This window comes from Argiope bruennichi, chromosome 8 (genome assembly GCF_947563725.1).
Source record: "Argiope bruennichi chromosome 8, qqArgBrue1.1, whole genome shotgun sequence".
NCBI classification, from domain to species: Eukaryota; Metazoa; Arthropoda; class Arachnida; order Araneae; family Araneidae; genus Argiope; species Argiope bruennichi.
The window spans coordinates 17,940,099-17,960,788 of record NC_079158.1 but is presented as its reverse complement, the minus strand read 5'-3'; the positions used below and the strand labels follow the sequence as shown (position 1 = coordinate 17,960,788).

The following is a 20,690-nucleotide window of genomic DNA, read 5'->3' as shown; positions in this document are numbered from 1 at the left end:
TGAAACAACTACTGAAATTAATCAAATATCTAAAAATAAATAATTTTGGAATTACATACTAATTTATAAATCAGCATTCTCAAGAACATTATAATTAACTTGCAAGAAAATAATTTCTTTGTTATCTTTATTTTTTTAATTAATTCGAAAATACTGACTAGCTTAAATTAAAGAGATATTTTATAAAACAAGTGTTTATTCCCGTGTAGGTTAAATATACATAAAATGTGTAATATACATCCACAAATCCGGTTCCGTACTCTTATGAGTCTTTGCTGATTGCCAAACTATGTAAGCATGTTATTAATACGTTAAAATTTTAAATCCGTGTTTAATTTTGCATAAAATTTCTTAATGGGAAACTTTTAAAAATGTAACTGACTTTTTTCCATTATATTATGATTCATATGAACCATTTCTGTTTAAAATGAGCCCGTTTCATATATGATATTTCCCGTTTAACTCTTTAAATGGCCAGTTTTGTCTACTCATATTATGTTAAAATATTTTTAGGCTTGAAGTTAGAATAAGAAAAGGGATTCATTTAGCTTATTATATAAATTTAATTTTGATTAATTAATTAATTAATTAGGTTAATTAATAATTAAGTAACAAATCAAGACACATCATTTTATCTGAGATAAAGAATTGAAGCATCTAAGTCCTGATTTACTAAAAAAAATTTGTCAGAACTTATGCCAACCTACATAATTTCATACAAAGATTGATAAATTTAGTGGGAAGCATACTTCCCACGGCCCTAGAAAGGGTTAATTGAGCATATCAGAGTTTTGAGAGGGTAATTTCCTTTCAAGTTATTCATGTTTACATTTTCAGTTTAATAAACCAAATTACCTTTGAAAGCAAAATCTCTAATCGTATGCTTTCTATTCAAACCTTTACTACAAAAGTTATTTTTGTATACATCACTATCCATAAACGAATCTCTTACGAATACCTCTTTCTTCTCTCCAAACTATTGAAATAACCTCTCAAGTATTGCTAGAAATGGTATGAGGAAATTACATGTTATATCAGATTTTGTTATGTTACATTAGATTAGATCGGATTTTACACCAGATATGTTACCAGATCAAAATATTGGATCTTCTTTTTCACAAGCTTTAGAAATTTGTCTCTAAATTGGACTTACTGAAAACTCAATACGAATAAATTACTGCCAAAAAAAATAGAAAGCATAACTTAAGGAAAAAAATGTTAAAGTTGCTGTTTCGAAATCGAATTAATTTGAAAACTAGTACTCTGGAAGTGCTTCAATTTTTTTCTTATTCGGTACATACTATTCTTTGAAATAAAGCTCACTTTTATGTATGTTATGGGTTTTGTAGAATGAGACTGTTATTTTCTCTAAAAAGACAATATATTTTTACGTGAGAGAATTATTTTTCCGGATTTCATCAAACCCAAAACGAATTTATCGCCGGGCAAGTCAGAAGTTCCCCACATCTCAGGACGAATCTTAAATTGGCGCTACATGATGCTTCAAACTTTAACTCAAGCGTTTTGAGAAAACACCAACTTTAGAGTCAAGTAACCAATTATGTTATATGGTCTGATGAACATGTGATCCCATTAAACTTGATCCAGTGTTTGGGTAAGCCAGTTGTTGGGGAAGAAGCTCTTATTATTTCAATGATGGTATTGTCCTGTTCAGAAACAGAAAACGTACAAAATAACGCATATTTCTTTCACTACCGCAGGCAAAATGTCTAGCGCCTTATTGCTGTGTCCTTATGTAAATGAATGGATCGGTTAGAAAGTTCTATACTCGACTCCGGTGTAAAAAAACCGATAATTTTCAGAAGATTTTCCATTACGAATGTTCGATTCTTGACATTAGAAGCTTGTAGATCGATTTCTTGCAACACGTCGCAATAAACTATACACTATCCTATGCTCAAAATTGTTCATAGCTTTGTGTAACGCTGGCTTAGTAAAAATGTGCGGCATTATGTACATACATATGCTGAAAAGACAAAAAGAGAATATTCGTAATTAAAAAAACCATCTTGCCATTTATTTTGATTTCGAATTTAATACGAGGTTTTCATTTCGAAATGGGGCAAAACAGAATGGGTGTAATTGTTCTCCTTATGAGGAGAAAATGGTTTCTTGTAATCCAACAATAATTAATTTCAATTATTCAGTAATAGAAATTATCAAACAAAGAAGCTGAAAATCCATGATTTTATATCGCAACATTTTGCCAAAGGTTACTCTATGTATTTTGTATTTTCATATTGTAACATGAGCGGTTGAGGTGATGCAAAAATTCATTGCATAAAAATGTTGAAAATTCTAACTTCATTCAAGTCAGATTCATTTTTGATAAAAATTAACTAGAAAAATATTAATTTGCATCTTACAATTCCATAACACCCTCCTTTACTTATTTTATGTTGCACTTCTTTTCAGTGATACTAATTTTATTTTTTCATAGTTATTTCATAATTTTAAGTAAATGTTAAAAATAGTTTAAATACAGTGTGCAACAGTAATTTTCATTGTTTCAGTAATTGAGTTTATTTATTCGAGTATGCTAACGATACTAAATACATTTTTTTCTGTCACATTATTCTGGCTAAATAAGTAAAGATTAATATTCAAAAATGCTATTATAAAGGAAGATGAATTAAACTTAAAACAGTATCACGCTACAATATTTTGAACAGGTTTCACTTCAGATTATACTAATTTTCTATCTACGCTATCTAAAATCTATGCAATCACAATGTTAACACGTTAAGCGCCATGTCAGTCACCAGTGATCGACACTTAGTTTCACTTTCGAACTGCGTTAGTCATTGGAGACTCAAAGTATACTTTCATATTAAAGAAATCAGATATATAAGTGACAAAGAGTCAAATTTGGTAGATCTAGGCCCAATGTCATGTCCAGTATAGTATATATTTAACGACTTTTGTATCAAATAATTCACTGATGGTATCCAAGAGAAATTTTATCTGAGAAATCACCATGATTAATATAAAGCATAGAGCAGATGTGCCTTATGAGGATTAAGAAGTCGTATTTTTAGATGAATATTAATCTTCATATCAATTTCATAAAATATAAGAATAAAATTTTAATTAAAAAATTAAAACTGATATTTTGTGTGATGTATCATAATATGAGAGTTATAATTTTTAAGACATTATAATTAATATTTTAATTATATATTAATTTATCTATAAGTTTTTTAGAGAAAAAATTAGGTATATGCATTAAGAAAAATTCTATGTTTGAAACTACTAAAAGTTGGTAATTGCATATGCAGATTTCAAGGTCTTGTTTTCCTCATGCCTCTTGTTAGGGGAGAACAGATTGTATGATGGGGTTTTTATAAAGTAAAAAATGATTGAATATGTTATGCATATAAATCAAGGTATTTAAATGTAGGAAAAAAATTTCGGAATAAGCAATGCAAATAAATTTAATTACGCTGATTATCTATCGACTTTTCTTCAACTCGGAGAATGTTTGACAGAGTTTTTATGGAAAGTTTATTATGGAAAGAGGATGAGGAATGGATGTTTTGGAATTTTTAAAAATGTTACGAGGCATAAGCGGAGGGATATGAGATAGTCTTAAAACTATCTTTTGACAAAAATTTGCCTTCCCAAGTTGTGCGCTGAGCAAAACCATTGCTGTTAAGATTTGAATTATACTGAAAATTTCTTTTTTAATTTTCGAAAATAGCTTATTTTATTCAGTTTAAAGCATACGTATTTCGAAGAGGAATTTTCAGTAATCTTTTTGCTTTTAATTAAAATCAATATTTGTAATAACATTAAAATAGAAGTAAAGTATTTTTTTGCATTTTAAATCTTACAAGAATGAAATGCATGTCAAAGCTGTTTTGCCACATCTTTCGAAAATGGAGAGTTGTTTTTGGTAGTGGAATATTGATGATGGATCTAAAAATTATGGGGTTTTCATATAAAATACTGGCGAAATCAGTACATTAGTTTTGGATAGCGGTTTCCGCCAAAATTTTTGTCGTAGAGAATAAAGAGTGAAGTTTTTGAGATTTCTCTTGAAACTGTGAGAGGAAGATAGGCGATTATCGATAACATATTTAGATGTCAAGAGTTTTCAAATGAAATAACGAAAAACCTGTAGTTAGGGTTTGTGAACTCGGCTTTCGTATATTTTTTTTTTAAAAAATGACAAAAATCAAAGTTCTGAACACATATATGTTAACAATCGAAGACATTGAGTAAGGCTTTGTGATCTCCGTGCTGTGATTCTCATTTTCAAACTCTTGGAATCATACTGAGAAGTTAAGACAGTAATATTCAAAAGCATACATAAAAACAATCGATTTGAGATCTTCCCATGAGACATCTAATGAAATAAGTACTCTGTAATTTGAGTGTTGTGATATATATCTGCAAGTTATTAGAATCTTAAAGCGTAAATATTCGCGAGCATACATATAAGAAACATACAATTAAATTTAAGTCATTGCATGAAAAAGCAGATGAAATAGGAAAAATACATCGTCACACATTTCATGCTTGCCTTTTTTCTTTTCAGATTTTGAGGATGAATTTTATTGATATGATTATAAAGATGTTTGCTGTGATATAAAAATGTAAATCATAACAAACATATTAACTAAATGTGACATTTAACCAAAATAATATTCAAAAATTTAATTTTAGTTTCAGGTATAAATGTTCTGAAGCATTCATTTTTTATTTTCATTTTCTTTAAAATATGTACTAAAATGCAATTACACATGATATCTTTTTATTTAAAAATCCCTAAAATGATGTGTTTTTAGATGATAAATCCAATTACTTGAAGTAAAATTTAAATGAAGATATTAACAATCTTTATGTAGGCTGTGCTCTGTTTCCAACCATTTAAAAGTAGTTCAAAATAGATATCAATTAGTTCTTAAAGATTTTAGAATTGAGTTATATGTAGATTAAATTTTTGATTTCGCAGAATTAAAATCTATTCTTTTGCTGTATTGAAATGCTATCGTTTTCAAAATTAAACAATCAAACGATATTAATCACTTCATATCAACTTTAGATTTATTGTAATTACAAATTTTTAGGAGATATTTTATTTTCGAATTTTATTGAATGCGCTTTTATATTTTTAATAATTATATTTTACGATTTCCTATATTGTCATGCATTTTGGTGCACTGCAAGAGATGTTTGCCACATTAAAGAACTATTAATTTCAATTGTCACACCCTTTATAGTGTCGTTCGCTCGTGAAATCTTCCAAGTTTCTGTCAATCCCACCGAAGATTCCCAGAGGTTGGGCATGAGTGGTGATCTGCAGTTGGCTATCTTCAGCCATGGAGTGGGCTTGGCCAAGCCGGGAATGGCTTCTTGTTTCGTGGTATGGCCAGTTGCGTACATACGTCAATACCTTCACGAGTCTACCAGCTCGACGGGAAGGACCAAAACAACTATCGTTTCCCTTGAAGTGGGGAGGTAAGTGCATCAATGATGAATCAAAATATTCTTTTTCTCGGTTATTCCGTGGTTTGTACACTTATCCGACATTTTCTCGAATAATATATGGGAATATAATGGAATGCTGCATTAGACATTCGGCGTTAATTATAATTGTTTTTAGTGAAGAATGTCTGTGAATACAAAAAAAGCTAAACTATTGTCTTAATAAGAAGGAATCTGGAAAGTGGTACACATCGCGGCTTCACTTGAAAGAAATCACGATATAATTTTATTCCTAATAATATCAAAAGAATAAAAATACCTTCACAAGGAGAATCTAACGATTTAGATCATTAAAACTGCAATTGAAACGAAACTCTAACTGATAAATAAATAGTTATTAAGTTCAAATTGCAGCACTCCCTATTTTTATGCGTAGTGTGGGCGTATGACAATTTTCTTTTCTGATGCAAATTAATAACACAGCGTAGGACAGAGTCTTATTATACCTTTACATCACTTTATTGACGATAACTGTAATCATCCTATAGCTAAGATAGATCTCATAAGCTTAGAGGAAGCTATGCTCATGTAGAAAATTATGTCTACTATACTACGAGATACAAATAATGTTGCTTAAAATCATCGCTAAATTCATTGTTTTTCTTATATGATGAAATACAAAGTGAAGTTGGAAGTAACTATTGTGCTATAGATAAATTTTATGCTCAATAAATTGTATGTGAAAAAATAAGTTTTAGCACCCGCTTACAAAATAGACAGTTTTTAATTTAGCTGCTTCAAAATTATTGACAAGTTTAAAATATACATAAATGCATTGTCTCTAAAAACTATTATTAATAAAATTCTTTATCTGCTGCTTTGGGATAAGAAAAGGAATTATATTTTTCCAATTGTAAAGTGCTATCCGTGCATTGAAATATAAAAGAGATCTATTAGATTAAAACCCGTGTGATTTAAGTTAGATGCATTTGTAATTGCACTTTAAGGAGAATCAACTGGGTGAGTTACGTTTAGACTAAGGAAATAATTTAAAATTTAAGATGCATAGGTTTATTTGTATTATGCATTTATGGTTTACAATTACTTGCGTAAGTACGCTTGTATTAATGTAACCTTTCATTAATATCATTTTAAATTTGTTTAAATATATCATATTTACGATTTAGTATGATGGCATTGATAGCATTTTATGATATGATTATTTTTATTCGTTTAAATTATAACTTTATTATTATTACTTCTTTTAAACATGAAATAATTAAAAAATAGTCAAGTATTGAACTTCTGTAACCAAATAATTAATTACAGACGCATCAAATACAAATCGAATTTGATAAAAACTACATCGCCATTACGGCAAAATATCATAAAGAATATAGCTATATATAAGTAAAACAAAAATGACACAAAACATATATGTTGCTAAAATATATAGGTTGAATCGAAATAGTAAAAAAGTAGGGTACATGTCATATTTCGCTGTATAAAGCTGCTAGCATTAATATATCTGATGGGCTTTTCAGCTGCTTTTTAACCTTTTCATTACTAACCCGTCCCAACAAGCCTTGCAAATTCTATACTGGTTTGCCAGTTTCTGTTTCAATCGATAGATTCAGAATGCAAGGAGAGTGCATCTTTGGTGATAGCTCATTTCAAATCTTTCAGCCCTCGTTTGAAACAGAAACCATATAGAATTTGCGAGGCCGGTTGAGACGTATCAATAGCCAGAGGGTTGGAAAATTTATTTTTTTTATAAAAACAGTAATTCATTCTAATTCTTTTGCAATTTTTTTTTCCAAAGACGTTCTGCGACGGGAGAAGGAATCTTCCAATTCCGGACGCAGAAAGGAGCAGAGATTATCCGAGAACTGAAGGGGATCGTAGAGTTGTGGTCTGCAAGAAAAGCCGTCCTCTCCATCCAGCAGTCGTCTGCAAAGCACGACATCTTCCGAAATTCACCCTCTAAAGGATGCCAATCGAGAGGAAGGTCGTGGAATCATTTCACTGGTCAGTAAGGCATACTTTTTAAAGCAGTTAAACACATTTATTTAAATGACACTTTTCTTAAAGAACCCTACTGAAAATTTTTCTCATTTTCACTAATGTATGGTACCACGGTTCAGGTTCAAAATTTAGGTATGTAATTACATTCAGAATTAATTTTTTGAAAAATGTTTCGAAAATAGTTATATTTTTGAAAATTTGCTTTAAAAAGATTGAAAAAAAAAACATTTATGAAACCAAAATATATTAGTTAAATGGCGAAAGCGTTTTAAAAATAAAAGTTTTTTTTTACTAAAAAGTGACATAAAGCCAAATACTTTTAATTTACAGGTTTATGTAATGATTTAGTTAAAATTTTGAAGATAGCTTAAGAAATATATTATCTAGTTCCTGAATTAAAAGATAAACTGCGTTTTTATTCCTTCTTTAAGTATTGAGGTACGATTGATAAATAATACGAAATTTTTAACTTTTTTCACATTGTGAAGCAATAAAACCATTATAAATTGTATCTAAATGAATGGAATACTTATTTTCTAATTCAAGAACTGAATAATATATTGAAAAATCATTATACCAAATTTGAGTAAAAAATGTGCATTATTTATGAGATTTTTCGTAAGAAAATTTTATTAAAGATTGTTATTTGAGAAAATGGAATCTAAATTTGTAAAATAGCATTAAAACGTTTGTAAATATAATTATAAAAATCAATGTAACTTCTTCAAAATAATAGACTTAGAAATAAAATTCTACCAGTTTTATAAAGAAACCTGTTCAAACATTGAGAATATTAAATAAAAAAATCATAATTTCGCAAAAAATTGATTTTTTTTAACGTTTTCACCTACCTTAAACATATTTCTAATAATTAAATTCCAAAAATATTAAAATAGATTGTGAATTATCGCATTCGTGAACACCCGATTCCACAATAATTGCTGTGAGGATTTAATTATAATAATTATATGTAAAGTCATTAAAATATCATTTTACACAGTAACACATATGTTGTAGATAATGTTTTAACATTATATGTGCTGGATAGTTAAAAAGATAAACTTATCGCGTATTCATGAGCAAGCCCTATAAAACTTGTGCGATATTCGAAGTTATAAAACTCTGATACATAATGAAGTGAGCGAAAATTATATTACAAAATTATACGTTAGCTTGAAAATGGGAAATAAGATAAAGTATGCGAAAACATTTTATCTATACCGTTCTGAGGTGCACCATCTTGCACCATCAAACTGGAAAGACACTAAAAATAAAGACAATAAATCTTGAAATCTTAAAAAAAAATTATGAGCTTAGTATGGTGTTTGAATGCTTTAGTTAAATTGAAATGTAACTCTAGAATTAGAAAATTTAAGAAAGATTCGATATTCCTATAGAAATTAATATTAAGCAAAGTATAATTCGTGAATTGGAAATTCTTAATTTGTATTTGAAGTTCATTTTCACATTTTTTTTATTTCACAAACTTGCTTTAACATCTTAAAATTCTAAAGCCAATACTTTTCAAATTATTTTTGATACTTCACTTTTTAAGAAGAAATTATTATATCCATAATCTAGATGTAAATATGCATGCAATAAAAAAACAAATCAAAATTTCAAAACATTTCTCCATATTTAAAATTGAAATATGCAAGTGAAAATCTGAATAATTTTTTTAAAAAAAGAGTGTACAGAACAATATTAAATAAAATCATTGATCAGGATATAAAAAAACATGAATTATTGTCTCCGAGATAACACACTCGGTTTTTGAATAGTTACGGAATGGCATGCTATTAAAATTAACATTAAAACATTTGTAAACGAAAGAATTTATTTCAGAAGCTAAATATTTGCAAAAAGAAATGTATAAAAACTAGTATATGGGTTGTTACAAAAATTTATATTTTTACTCTCATGTCACATATATTTTAAAAAGTTTTCATTTTATGCTACATAAATTATTAGAAATATCTTTACCAAAAGTATTTATTTCGAAAAACGCATTTTATGAGTTTTTTTATGATTGCAAAGAACACCCTGGAAACTAAAAATGTTTATTGTCAATATATTTGGAAAAGTTTGGGTTACTTCTGTTGGAAAAATTTCACAAAAGGAACATTAAAAATGAATGAATATTTGTGAAATTGTATCATTTTTTTCAGGGAAACAATCGATAAAAATGACATATTTCTGTAAAGAATTTTATATAAAAGTATTTCGATTAAAATATTTCTGCAAAAAATGGCATTAAATTAATAATGGTTTAATTTATTCCCTTTTTTTTTAAATATTTTATCTGACAAAAATGTTTAGCATTAATAGAAATATATGTTGATTACATTATAATATCTCATGCAACAGTGTATTATTCCCCATAAATGCAGAATGGAATAAAATAAGTTTTAGAAGATGTGATAAAATAATTCCGGAGATAAAAAGTTGCAGCATATTCTGAATTTCAGTTTTATAAGACAGTAAAAATTTGGTTAAACTCTGGAATACTTAATGAAATAAAATGGTTTTTTTCCTCGAATTAAATAATACCGATTTTACATTTTATTAACCTGGCAGTTGATCACTTAAATTAATATTGTTTTAAAATTTCATCCCACCGTGGACGGTATACAAGTGATTTTCCAAAGATAATTCTTAGGAATAAAGAATTGGGATCGCGGTGGCCTGGTGGTAGGGTCTCGGCTTCGGAACGAAAGGCTCCAGGTTTGAGACCCGATTTCACCGAAGAACCGTCATGTAAGCGGGTATGGAGCACGCTACATCCATCGGGGCCAAACGTCCTCCCGCTGGTGTGGTGTGGAAGCTCAAGTGTCGTTCTCGACATCTGATCCCTCGTCATCCTCGCGGTTCAAAATTTTGAGGTCCACCCGTAAATAGTCCTAGTGTTTCTTTAAAGCGGGGAGTTAATATAACTAAACTAAACAATGAATTAAGAATAGAATTTGTGCTGTTCTAAAGTACAATAAAGCTTTTCATTTGGAAATCTAAAATAGATTAAATGATATTAATATAGTTATTACCTAAGCAAAATTTCAACAATCTGATAAATGAGGACAAATAGTTACATTTCTCTGATTGCGTTCTAATTACTCTTTTGAAAATATGAATTATTTATTATCTCAAAAAATGTATTTTTGGGTGATTTTTGTTTCGGTCAAAGCATGTTATTCCTTTATATTTAATTGCTAATTCGCTCTAAGTGAATTACAGAACATTGATATATATTCAAATTATATTTTATTGATAAAAGTCTCGATATAACATTTTATAATACTGGGTTTAAAATGCTCGTGTGATTTCAAAATTAAAATTAGTCTAATTCTAAACGAAATAAAATGCCTCATGCCTTCTTTAAAATACTACATTGTTTGTTTGAAGAGTTTTTACTATTAAATGAATAAATTTTAACTATTGAAAGATAGTATAATATTATTAAAATATACTGATAAAAGATGTGAGATAATAAAAGTGCGATGGGCATTAAAATTTAGTTGGTTTTAATTTCTCTTTGAAGACTTTAAAAAAAAATTGAAACTACAAACGTTTTATCGATTTTATATATTAAATAGAAACTGGATCTTTCAATTTTTGGACAAAAAAATGATGTTCCAAAATTTTTTCGTATTTAATACGTTAATTTTTATTGTGAAATCAAATATATTATTTTAGTCATAAGAAACAAGGAATCCAACAATCTAACAAATATTTAAAATATAATTTAAGGCAATTTCGGAGTTAATTTTTGAATATAAATAATAAGGATCACGTACTTGAGGATCAATTTTCTTTTTAACCCTAAATACATGACTTTTTATTTTTATTTTTTACATATGAAATACATGTGTTTTGAATCCCTACATATAATTTAAGAAAATTATTTTTTAAAAATCTTAGCGCATTTTTTCTGATGCAATTTTAACAAAACAATTAAAATATACCAATTGGCTACATATTGAATTAAACAATATTCCAGAGATAAATCACGTTATAAAAATTCTGCAATATAAAAGTCCCTTTCTAACAACACATTTTTTAAAATGGGAATAAAATATATTGATAGCTATTTTCAATGGTAGAATTGTTCATGAAACAGCCATTTTTTTTAAATTCTTCTATGTTCCAGGTTCAAATATAATTCTAGCTCCGCTCTTGCGTTATACCTGTCTTTTCTGCAAATGTTTATCAAAACGCATTTGATGAAGGATTTCCATTCACTCAATGTTGCCCATTGAAACGGTCATGTGAATTTTATAAATGGGAATAAATATATGTACCCAAATGGTTCACGATGCAATGTAGGATTAAAACGTTAATTTCATCTTATAATAACCAAATTTCGACATTTTTCAGGTCGATCGGCACCATGCACTCCTAGCCTGGCCTTTCCCCATTGTTGGCAGCAGCGCTATACAAGCCCGGGACCCAGCAAAAAGGCCCTGTCGGACTTAAACCGACCGTTCAGTGTTTCGGAAGTCGGTCGATCACCTAAGAAGGATCCTAATGATAAAGAAGACGATGAACCTCAAATAAACTACATCGTGCCCTGCTTCGAAGATTCTTCCCCGCAGTCGGAAAAAGTGAACGCAGGGAAGAGTCCTAGTATAATCTCGAAAAAAACGGTAAGCATTAAACTTTGAAAGGATGAATATTAACAAAATTGAAATCAAATAATGTACAAAAATAATGTAAATAATGTACAAATATTAATAATAAACATATAATTGAGAATAAAAACGCGCTGAAGGAAAAAGCAAATAGCTATTGAATTAATAAATGGTCTTTAAATTGAATAACATTTTTCACGATTCTTACTTTTCAAATGTGGCCCTTTGATAACAAAAAAAAAACATTTGTATCAATGAAATTAAGCTTTTCCCAATGTCGATGTAAGCTCTCCAGTGTATTCGGAGATAATCTTGGCTTTTTGCCAAAGCAGTGAAAAAGTAAAATTTCTCCCAGCAGATTATCTGCCAATCGCGAAGAAAAATTTTGAGTTTATAAGGAAAAATATAATTAAAAATCAATGAATTGATGAATTTTGATCATCCTTGTTTTGAATATTATTAAATTATATTTGAAAATCCTTGTTTTAAGTATTCGAGAAATTATCTCAATTTCAAAAAAAAAAAATAATAAATAAATAAATAAATAATGTCAGATTTGATTTCAGTTTTTACAAATTTAAAAAAAATGATATATTTTTTAAAAATTTCTCAAATTGTACCAAATTTACTAAATTAGAATAACTTAAAAATTTGTTTGCTCTGTCTGACGTAAAACACATAATCTTTTTTCCTGTAATCATTAAAAATAATATTATCAGTAGTAAATATTTTCTAAAAATCATCCAAAACACTGGTGGTATTTAAGCACTTATGTGCGGTTATTTGCGATGTTAATACGATGGATTTGTCTGAATACTGTTCACTTTTCACGTGATTTTATAGTTAAAGGTAGAATGAAAAAAATGAATTCTATAATGATATTCATTTTTTTGGTGTAATCTGATATTTTCTTTTAATGTTATTTGAATAGTTCTCTATATTTATTGACGAAACCAATTTTACATTCGTTTTCTGCTAATGTTGTAAATTTAAATATTTTTTATGGCAATACTCTATTTTAATATCTTCAGATTTTAATTGTTGTTTAACTGATTATTTGATTAAATTTTTTATCGGTACTAGTTTTATCTCCTGGTAGTGAATTTGAGAGAAATTGTGATGTGTAAGACTTCATATTTATAATAATGACTTCTTTCCAAAATACCAAAAAATAATAATTAAAATAAATAAAACATTTATTTTATTTTATTATTCTGTAGGTAACGGCGGACGTGGGCAAAGATGGATGCGTCCGAACGAAACACACGCGCATTATGGGTGCGTGTTCCATCCCTGAAGTGCGCAGTGTGCGGGTGGAGGCTTGCTCTGGTGATAGCAGTGATGAATGCTGCTATGTGGAAGTGGACCCAAGCGAGTCCAAGGTCATCGAGGCATCCGCCACACCTGTCCCAAGTCCGGCCAAGAGTAGAACGACCTCGACATCTGAGCCCGAAGGTAAAGCCCCCCGAAAACGGCCGACGTGTGTCGTCGTTTGACAAGGACGCACACAGTGAGTCGGTACACGTGATCTGTGCTCAGCCTACCCCCCATCCCTCCCTCCTATTCTTTTCCATCTTGATATTTCAAAAACAAAAAAAGTGCACTTTGAGATCAAAAGTATCCTGACATATTCGGATTTACGTACATGACTCAGAAATCACTGTTATTTTTTTTTGTCAAATGGCAACAGGCAAATGTAAGCAAGTCATTATACGAATATTTCAGACAGCTTCATATAACTTTTTTACATTTACGTTTAGTCCAATGCTTCGTCAATTAATGAAGCTGCAAACTATTATTAGCAGTGCTCTGAATAGGGCTCACCAAAAATTGTTCTCTCAGAGTAAATGAAATGCAAAAGAAATACAAAAACGACATCAAATAAAGTTTAATCGAATACGAAAATAGGGTGTATGTACACACTTGAAACTTCGAAAATCGTTCAAAATATCGAATATTTTTTTATTGATTAATAATGTTGTCTGATCCTTTAGCTTTCAAACGATACCACAATGTTGACAATATTCAAAATATTTCTTGAGTTATAATTATTTTTCTTGAGGAGCTTTCATTAAAAACTCTAGTTATTGTGTTTTGAAAACTCATTTTATGAAGAATGGCATTTTTCCACTATGTTGCTTCATTCAAACAATCATAACTCAACAAGAAATGAACCAAATATGATTATTTATATATCAAAATAATCTGTATGAAATAGCGGATGTTTAGTGCTTCAATCAAAGTTATATTTATAGAAATAAATTTTTTATAGCTATTTAAAACTTAAAATTACAGAAAAAATCTCGCCTTTTCTATTCATTGTTGATGAAAAAATTGCTTTGAAAAAACTATCTATTTTTATAACTTGATTGAGGCAAACAACATGAAGACTAATATTATTCATAATTTCCAACTAGAATTATGTGTCTGAGCAAATTATAATATAAGATATCATATTTCAAAAAATAGGCTAATTAGCTCATTAAATATTATTTATTTAATTAATAATTTGTATAATATGGTTTTTTTTCTCACTGAAATGAGTTTAAACATATATTAATGACCTACTGTAAAAAAACTGGACTATTAAAGTTAAAATTAAAAAAAAAAATCTTCAAGTGTGTCGTACACTTTAAGCATTGTCATATGGATCATCGCCATGACTTAACAGAAATTGATGACCATTTCTTCCAAAATTCTTATCTCCAAAAAATGATTTTTGCATTACCTTAAAATTCAAATCATCTTTTTAATTACATCAATGTCACGTCAATATAATATTTTCTTTACTTTCAATACATTTTTTGAAATATAATACACAATTAGAAATAATTTTTCGTGTTACGAAATTTAAGCTTGTCCATCAAAACATTCAATCGCGTGCTTTTTCTTATGTTAAAATTAAGATTAAAAAATGCTTTCTTTCGACATTATTTACGAAGTAATGCAGTACATACGTTTCTTAAGTTGCACACTGTACAATTTGTTTTGACTTATTCAATTAAATTCGTACTTTTCGTGCTTCAGTCTTCTCAAATAACAAGATGGAATTTTTCTAAAAAACATATGCATTCCATATTAATATTTAACAGCATAAAATGCCAAAAATCTAGGCGAGCAAGCTGATTGCCGAAAACGCCATTTATTACGAAAGTTTGGTATAATTCAATTAAAAACTCTGCATTTCATAAGTCTTCCAACTTGTGGAAAATGTTAGGATTTTTTAAAGAAATATCATTTATATTTTTACGAATGTGATTTCTATTATTATAATATAAGTAAAGAAGTATTTTTAAAAGCAAATAAAGCCCTCCTTTCATATTTCAAATTATTACCTTCTTTCTCTGAAATAAGTGGACCAAAATCTATCAGGTCTGCCACTGAATCTTTAAATTAAAATCAAGTATATTTTTATATAAAGATGAATATTGTTCTATCTTTTCGGAAGAAACCCGGAAAAAAGTTCTTAAGTACTTCTTATATAATCTCAGATCGAATATGTAAATAAAAACTAATTGAGTTGGATTTTTTTCTTTATGACTTTCGAAAATATTCCATACTCTATTTATTTATAGCTAAAAATCAAGGATTCATTAATATGAAAATAATAAGTAAAATTGTGGCAGATATTTTATTAAAAAAACATAGAATATGGTGAATTACGATTCTCTCCACTTTAGGTATTTAATTTTTTAAATTTGCTTTACATAAAGTATATTTTTTTAAAAAAAATGAGATGCGATTGAATTTTTAAATCAATATTTGAATTGAATAAATGTAAACTATTGCAATTATAGAGAAAATAAATGAACTTATTTTAGGGTAAATTTTTTAATCCGAGCTTCAAAGACGATACTGAAAACTTTGCGGCTACCAAGCAAAGGTAACTTCAAACTTCCATCAAGAAATAAGTTTTAGTTTAGCAATAATGAACATATAATTGTAATTTCAGAAAAAAAATTATTTCGACTAAATGAATCAGTTACAGAATTCGTACTAAGCTGTTCTTTTTGTCCCATTCAATATGTATATTTCCATATAAGCTTCATTGAAATAGAAAATATGTTGGTCCCAGTTCTACATGAATTATTTCTCATCAATACTTGATGAAAGAAAAGTAAAATAAAAACAGCATGATAACTACAAACTAATGCACCCATCTGCAAATAATTCATGTTCCAAATGAGTTCATAAAATGAACTAAGTTCCTACTACTATGATCAAGATTTTTTTTTTTTTTTAGTTTTGAGGTTGTATTATTTCTTCAGGCATTTGAAATTTATCCAAATAACAAAATATTTGGATTTTTTCCCTCTTTAATGTGATGTTTATTATTTAATGTTAATTTTTTTCAATCATCCCTTATTTACTTATGAAATTCAATTACTTCAATGTTTAGCAAGGATAACCATTTTCAGATTTCCCAATATTTATTTAAATTATTGATTTGAAACTTTTCTTAAACAAATATTTCTTTCCTGTACCAGTAGATTTTGGAAAAGAATATGTAAAAACAATTTAACTTCGAATAGTTATGAAAATAACATATTCAGAAAATTAAAATTATTAAATAATGTTTGAGGATAAACAATCCATTTTGAATGCGCTAATGCTGAAGTAAATTTGTTAATCTGAAATGAAATTATCCATCGTTGCAAAATATTAATTAAGATTGAGGATCATTGCGCATTAAGAAATATAAATACAATTGCAAAAATAACAGAAAAATATAAAATCAATGAATGCAGTCTGAAGACTTTATGAAGGGTTACCTCCAAGCAGGGATTCAAACAAAGGATTTTTTTCTTTGAGGGATTTCCCTTCCGTCCAAAACTTTGAGATTTTCGAATCACGAGGAGTTAATTTTTGAATGAAAATCAGATTTTTTTCATAGAAAAAAAATATCCTTGGTTTGAATTCCTGTTTGGAGGTGATCCATGATAAAATCTTTAGACTAATAATTTATTTTCTATTTTTGCATTTTTATCCCTATTTTGTTTCTATTTCTTAATGCGCAATAATCTTCAATCTTAACTCATTCTTCAATACTTTGGATAAGATATTATTCTATTTCATTTTAAGAGATTTTTATGAAGAAGTAAAAATTTCTTCATATTCTATTCATTTCAATAAATAGCAAATATCGAAAAGTATCCAAGACGAAAAATCAAGACGAGATTTTATAGAATCATACATTTTTTGCATTGAAGAATGACATTTCAAATGTAAAAAATAGATTTATACTCTGATTCAAGAACTGCTGTCTTCTCAATACTAATAAATCACTTATTTTGGTAATCTTTTCTAATTTTCACCTTATTTAGAAAGAGATTTCAGTGGAAGAGAGACAATTTAAAAATACAGCTTTGCTTATATCAATATATAAAAAACCCGAATTTTATGCTTCATTCGGATACTTTCATGTTATTCCAAGAGTGAATTAAAATCGTTTTACTTATTACGGAAGTATGATTATTTCCTTACATTTTACAGATTTTTCTGTTTTCATTTATTTATTTGTTTAGAAAATATATTGTAAACAAAGGAAAAAGTTAAAATAATTCATTGAACTAATATTTATTTATCACATGAAATATACAAAATTTTTCCAACTTAAAATATCAATCTAAACAAGTCAATACCAAAATACACCATTGAGTAATGGCGTATTTTGGTATCAATGATATTTCTTGCACACTCCATTTATACTTCTGAATACTTTTAAGAGATCTCTAAGGTCTTTATTTAGATTCATTCGATACTTAAGGGGAGTGAAAGTAAAGCCCCAGAGGAGACCAACAGAACAAGTTCAGCAAAAATAAATAACATCAATAGCATTTCCGAAACCTCCCATGGCTTGGATGGCTTGATAAATTCTAAATACTATGCAAATTCAAGAAATTTAAAATTGACTGAATTTCTTGTGCGTTTCAATAGAAAAAAAGTTTCTGAAAACTATTTAAAAATAATTTGAGATCATGAGGTTTTTATTATTATTATTATGATAGAACATATTGATGCCTTATGTTTGTTCAGTAAAATTCCAACTTTAAAAAATAAATGTTTTGGAAGAAAACGTAATAAGAATCGACTTCATGTTATTAATAAAAAAAATTGTAAAAACTAAAGAATTGTTTGAAGATATGAAATTATTTGAAGTTTACTATTTCAACAAAAAATCATGTATAACAGTTGCCCACTTCTCAAAACTTTCTGATAAAACGAACAGTCTTCTTTATGTTGCCAGTTGCCTGGACATTAGTAGAAGGAAATTTAATGCCTTATGTACTGTTTAAAATGTTGGTTCCATTTTTTTATACGGATAAAAGTGTATTAGTACTTTTTAAGTAATTTTTTTCATTATATAGATATTTGTATCTTTAGTAAATTTATTAATTTACCAAACTATCAAAGATATACAGCATAAAATCCCTTTACCATTAAAAATTAACTTCACAATTAAACTTTCAGTATGAAAATGATGAATTATATATATATATATATATATATATATATATATATATATATATATCGAATTTTTCTTTTTCATTCGAATTTCAAATTACAAAATAAAGAGATCTTATTGTTTCTATTTCCTGAAATATATCATTTTAAAATTCTTTTCAGGTTACCTTGAAGTTTTGCCGACATAATTGAACTACTTCTTGAAAAAAAAATATGACTCTGGATTTGTTGAAGAAGAAGAATTTTAACAGTCAGAGTCTAAGACTTTCAGCAGCAATGTGTCTGCATCGTTGATGAACTCTTCTGTGGAAAACTTTTTTTCTCACTACTTTGTTTTATTTATTCATCAATAAATTTTATGTCTACCGGATTCTCTACGAAGATTTGCTGGTCGGCAATTGGACGTCAAGAATGGTTCACTTGTTTATACGTAGTAAAACTTGGATCTATTCGCTGAAATTTTGAGAATAATATTCTCAGAAATACATTTTCTCCTAAAGCATTTCATCATGGTTATGACGATGATAACAGGCTTAGAAACCTTTTTCATAATATTGCTTTGATATAATATATTTTATTATTTTATGCCATTAGGTAAAGTCTCTTGACTTTTTTCAGTACGACCGAGCCTTTTGCCAATGTCGGATATCAATAAAGTTTCGTTTATATTCCAATAAAAGCCGGTTTCAAATGATATTGATAGTATCAATATTTAGAGAAGAATGAACACATTTTAGAGCATATAGTTGTAAATCCTATTAAAATAAAACGTTTTTTGTGCATCAAATATTTAAAAAATTCCCATCAAAATGTACTAATTATTTGTACATCACTTACTGCTTATCATTTTTATTTAATTACTTCCTGCAGTTTTTAAACTTGTATCCATAAATTTAAAGTTCAAAATATAGAGGCTCCAGGTTATAGTAAAAAACTGATTATTTTCGATTTATAAAATACAATATTGGAACTATTTAGAGTAAATTTTGCTTTATTCAGAATATGATTTAAACCGTTTTTCCACTTAACCGATTTTAAGATATTACGAGAAAAAAATATAAAATGTATTGAATTTTAAAGATTGTTTTTAAAAAAAAAATCTCAAGAAAATATTGCTTTATTTGCAAAATCCGTTCTTGATAGCTACAATTTTTTTTTTTTTTTTTTTTTTTTTTTTTGCAAAAGATAGGATTATTTTTAAAAGTATTTCTAAAGTAACGAAACGGATATTTTATAACGAAAGAAAGCTGAAACACGCTATCTAAATTACTTTTTTAATCTCAATGGTTAAAACTGAAAAATATTGTACAAATATAAAATCTAAAATTTAAAAAAATATATTATAGTGACTGTGACCAGTATGAAAAGTACTTAAATCCAATCACAATATAAAATATATTTAATTAATTTTTTAAGTGAACTGCAAATGTCAGAGACAAAAGTTTAAATTGTATATTTCAAAGCTGGATTGAATAAATATTTACCAAGAGTTTCAAATTTTGCCAACTAACTTATGCAACTTTTCTTTCTAAGCTATTTCAAATAAAGTGAATGTTCGATGTTTTCTCCTACAATCGAATGTATGTGCTAAAGGAAAAATATAAAAGAAATGAAAGGAAAAAAAAAAGATTAAATTAGAATAATTCGCTATTTCCGATGAGGAATGAGTGATTTTGAAAGAAAAGAAAAAAGAAAACAACATTCTTTCTATTCTAAGAACAAATTCAGGAACAGCTGGTTTGTATTCCGGAAACAAATGATTGTTATTTTCAGGAAATGGTGCTCTTCTTTTTTTGTAATGTCATTTCTATATTTGTAGTAGTTTGCCATGTACTATTTGACACAAAGGAAAGTAGAATTATGTTTTTAGATGTAGAATATTTATGAATTGCGTATATATTTTGTATGCTGCGCATAAGCTTTTTTCTTTTTTTGTTTAAATCATGAATTTTTTTCTGTATTATTTTAAGAACTTTCTTCAGAATAATGAGGTGCTTTGCTAATGCCTTGACATTAATTATTTAAAATATTGCAAAATTTCTAATAATAGTATAGGTGTATCTAGGTTTGAAATGATTCTGCTTAAAAAGATCTAAGAGCTTGAAGAAAGTTCTGTTTTTTTAA

At 27.9% G+C, this 20,690-nt stretch overlaps 1 protein-coding gene across 1 annotated transcript in view; it reads left to right on the top strand.

Moving 5' to 3' along the window:
• LOC129981979 (uncharacterized) overlaps nucleotides 1-19,310 on the top strand; it is a 121,114-nt gene extending 101,804 nt beyond the window's left edge. Inside the window, exons 4-8 of the mRNA XM_056093055.1 lie at nucleotides 5,247-5,484; nucleotides 7,274-7,479; nucleotides 11,848-12,116; nucleotides 13,322-13,556; nucleotides 18,729-19,310. Coding sequence (XP_055949030.1) covers nucleotides 5,247-5,484; nucleotides 7,274-7,479; nucleotides 11,848-12,116; nucleotides 13,322-13,556; nucleotides 18,729-18,754 — 974 coding nt within the window. The 3' untranslated portion in view covers nucleotides 18,755-19,310. The remainder of the gene's footprint in view (nucleotides 1-5,246; nucleotides 5,485-7,273; nucleotides 7,480-11,847; nucleotides 12,117-13,321; nucleotides 13,557-18,728) is intronic.
• Nucleotides 19,311-20,690: the final 1,380 nt, after the last annotated feature.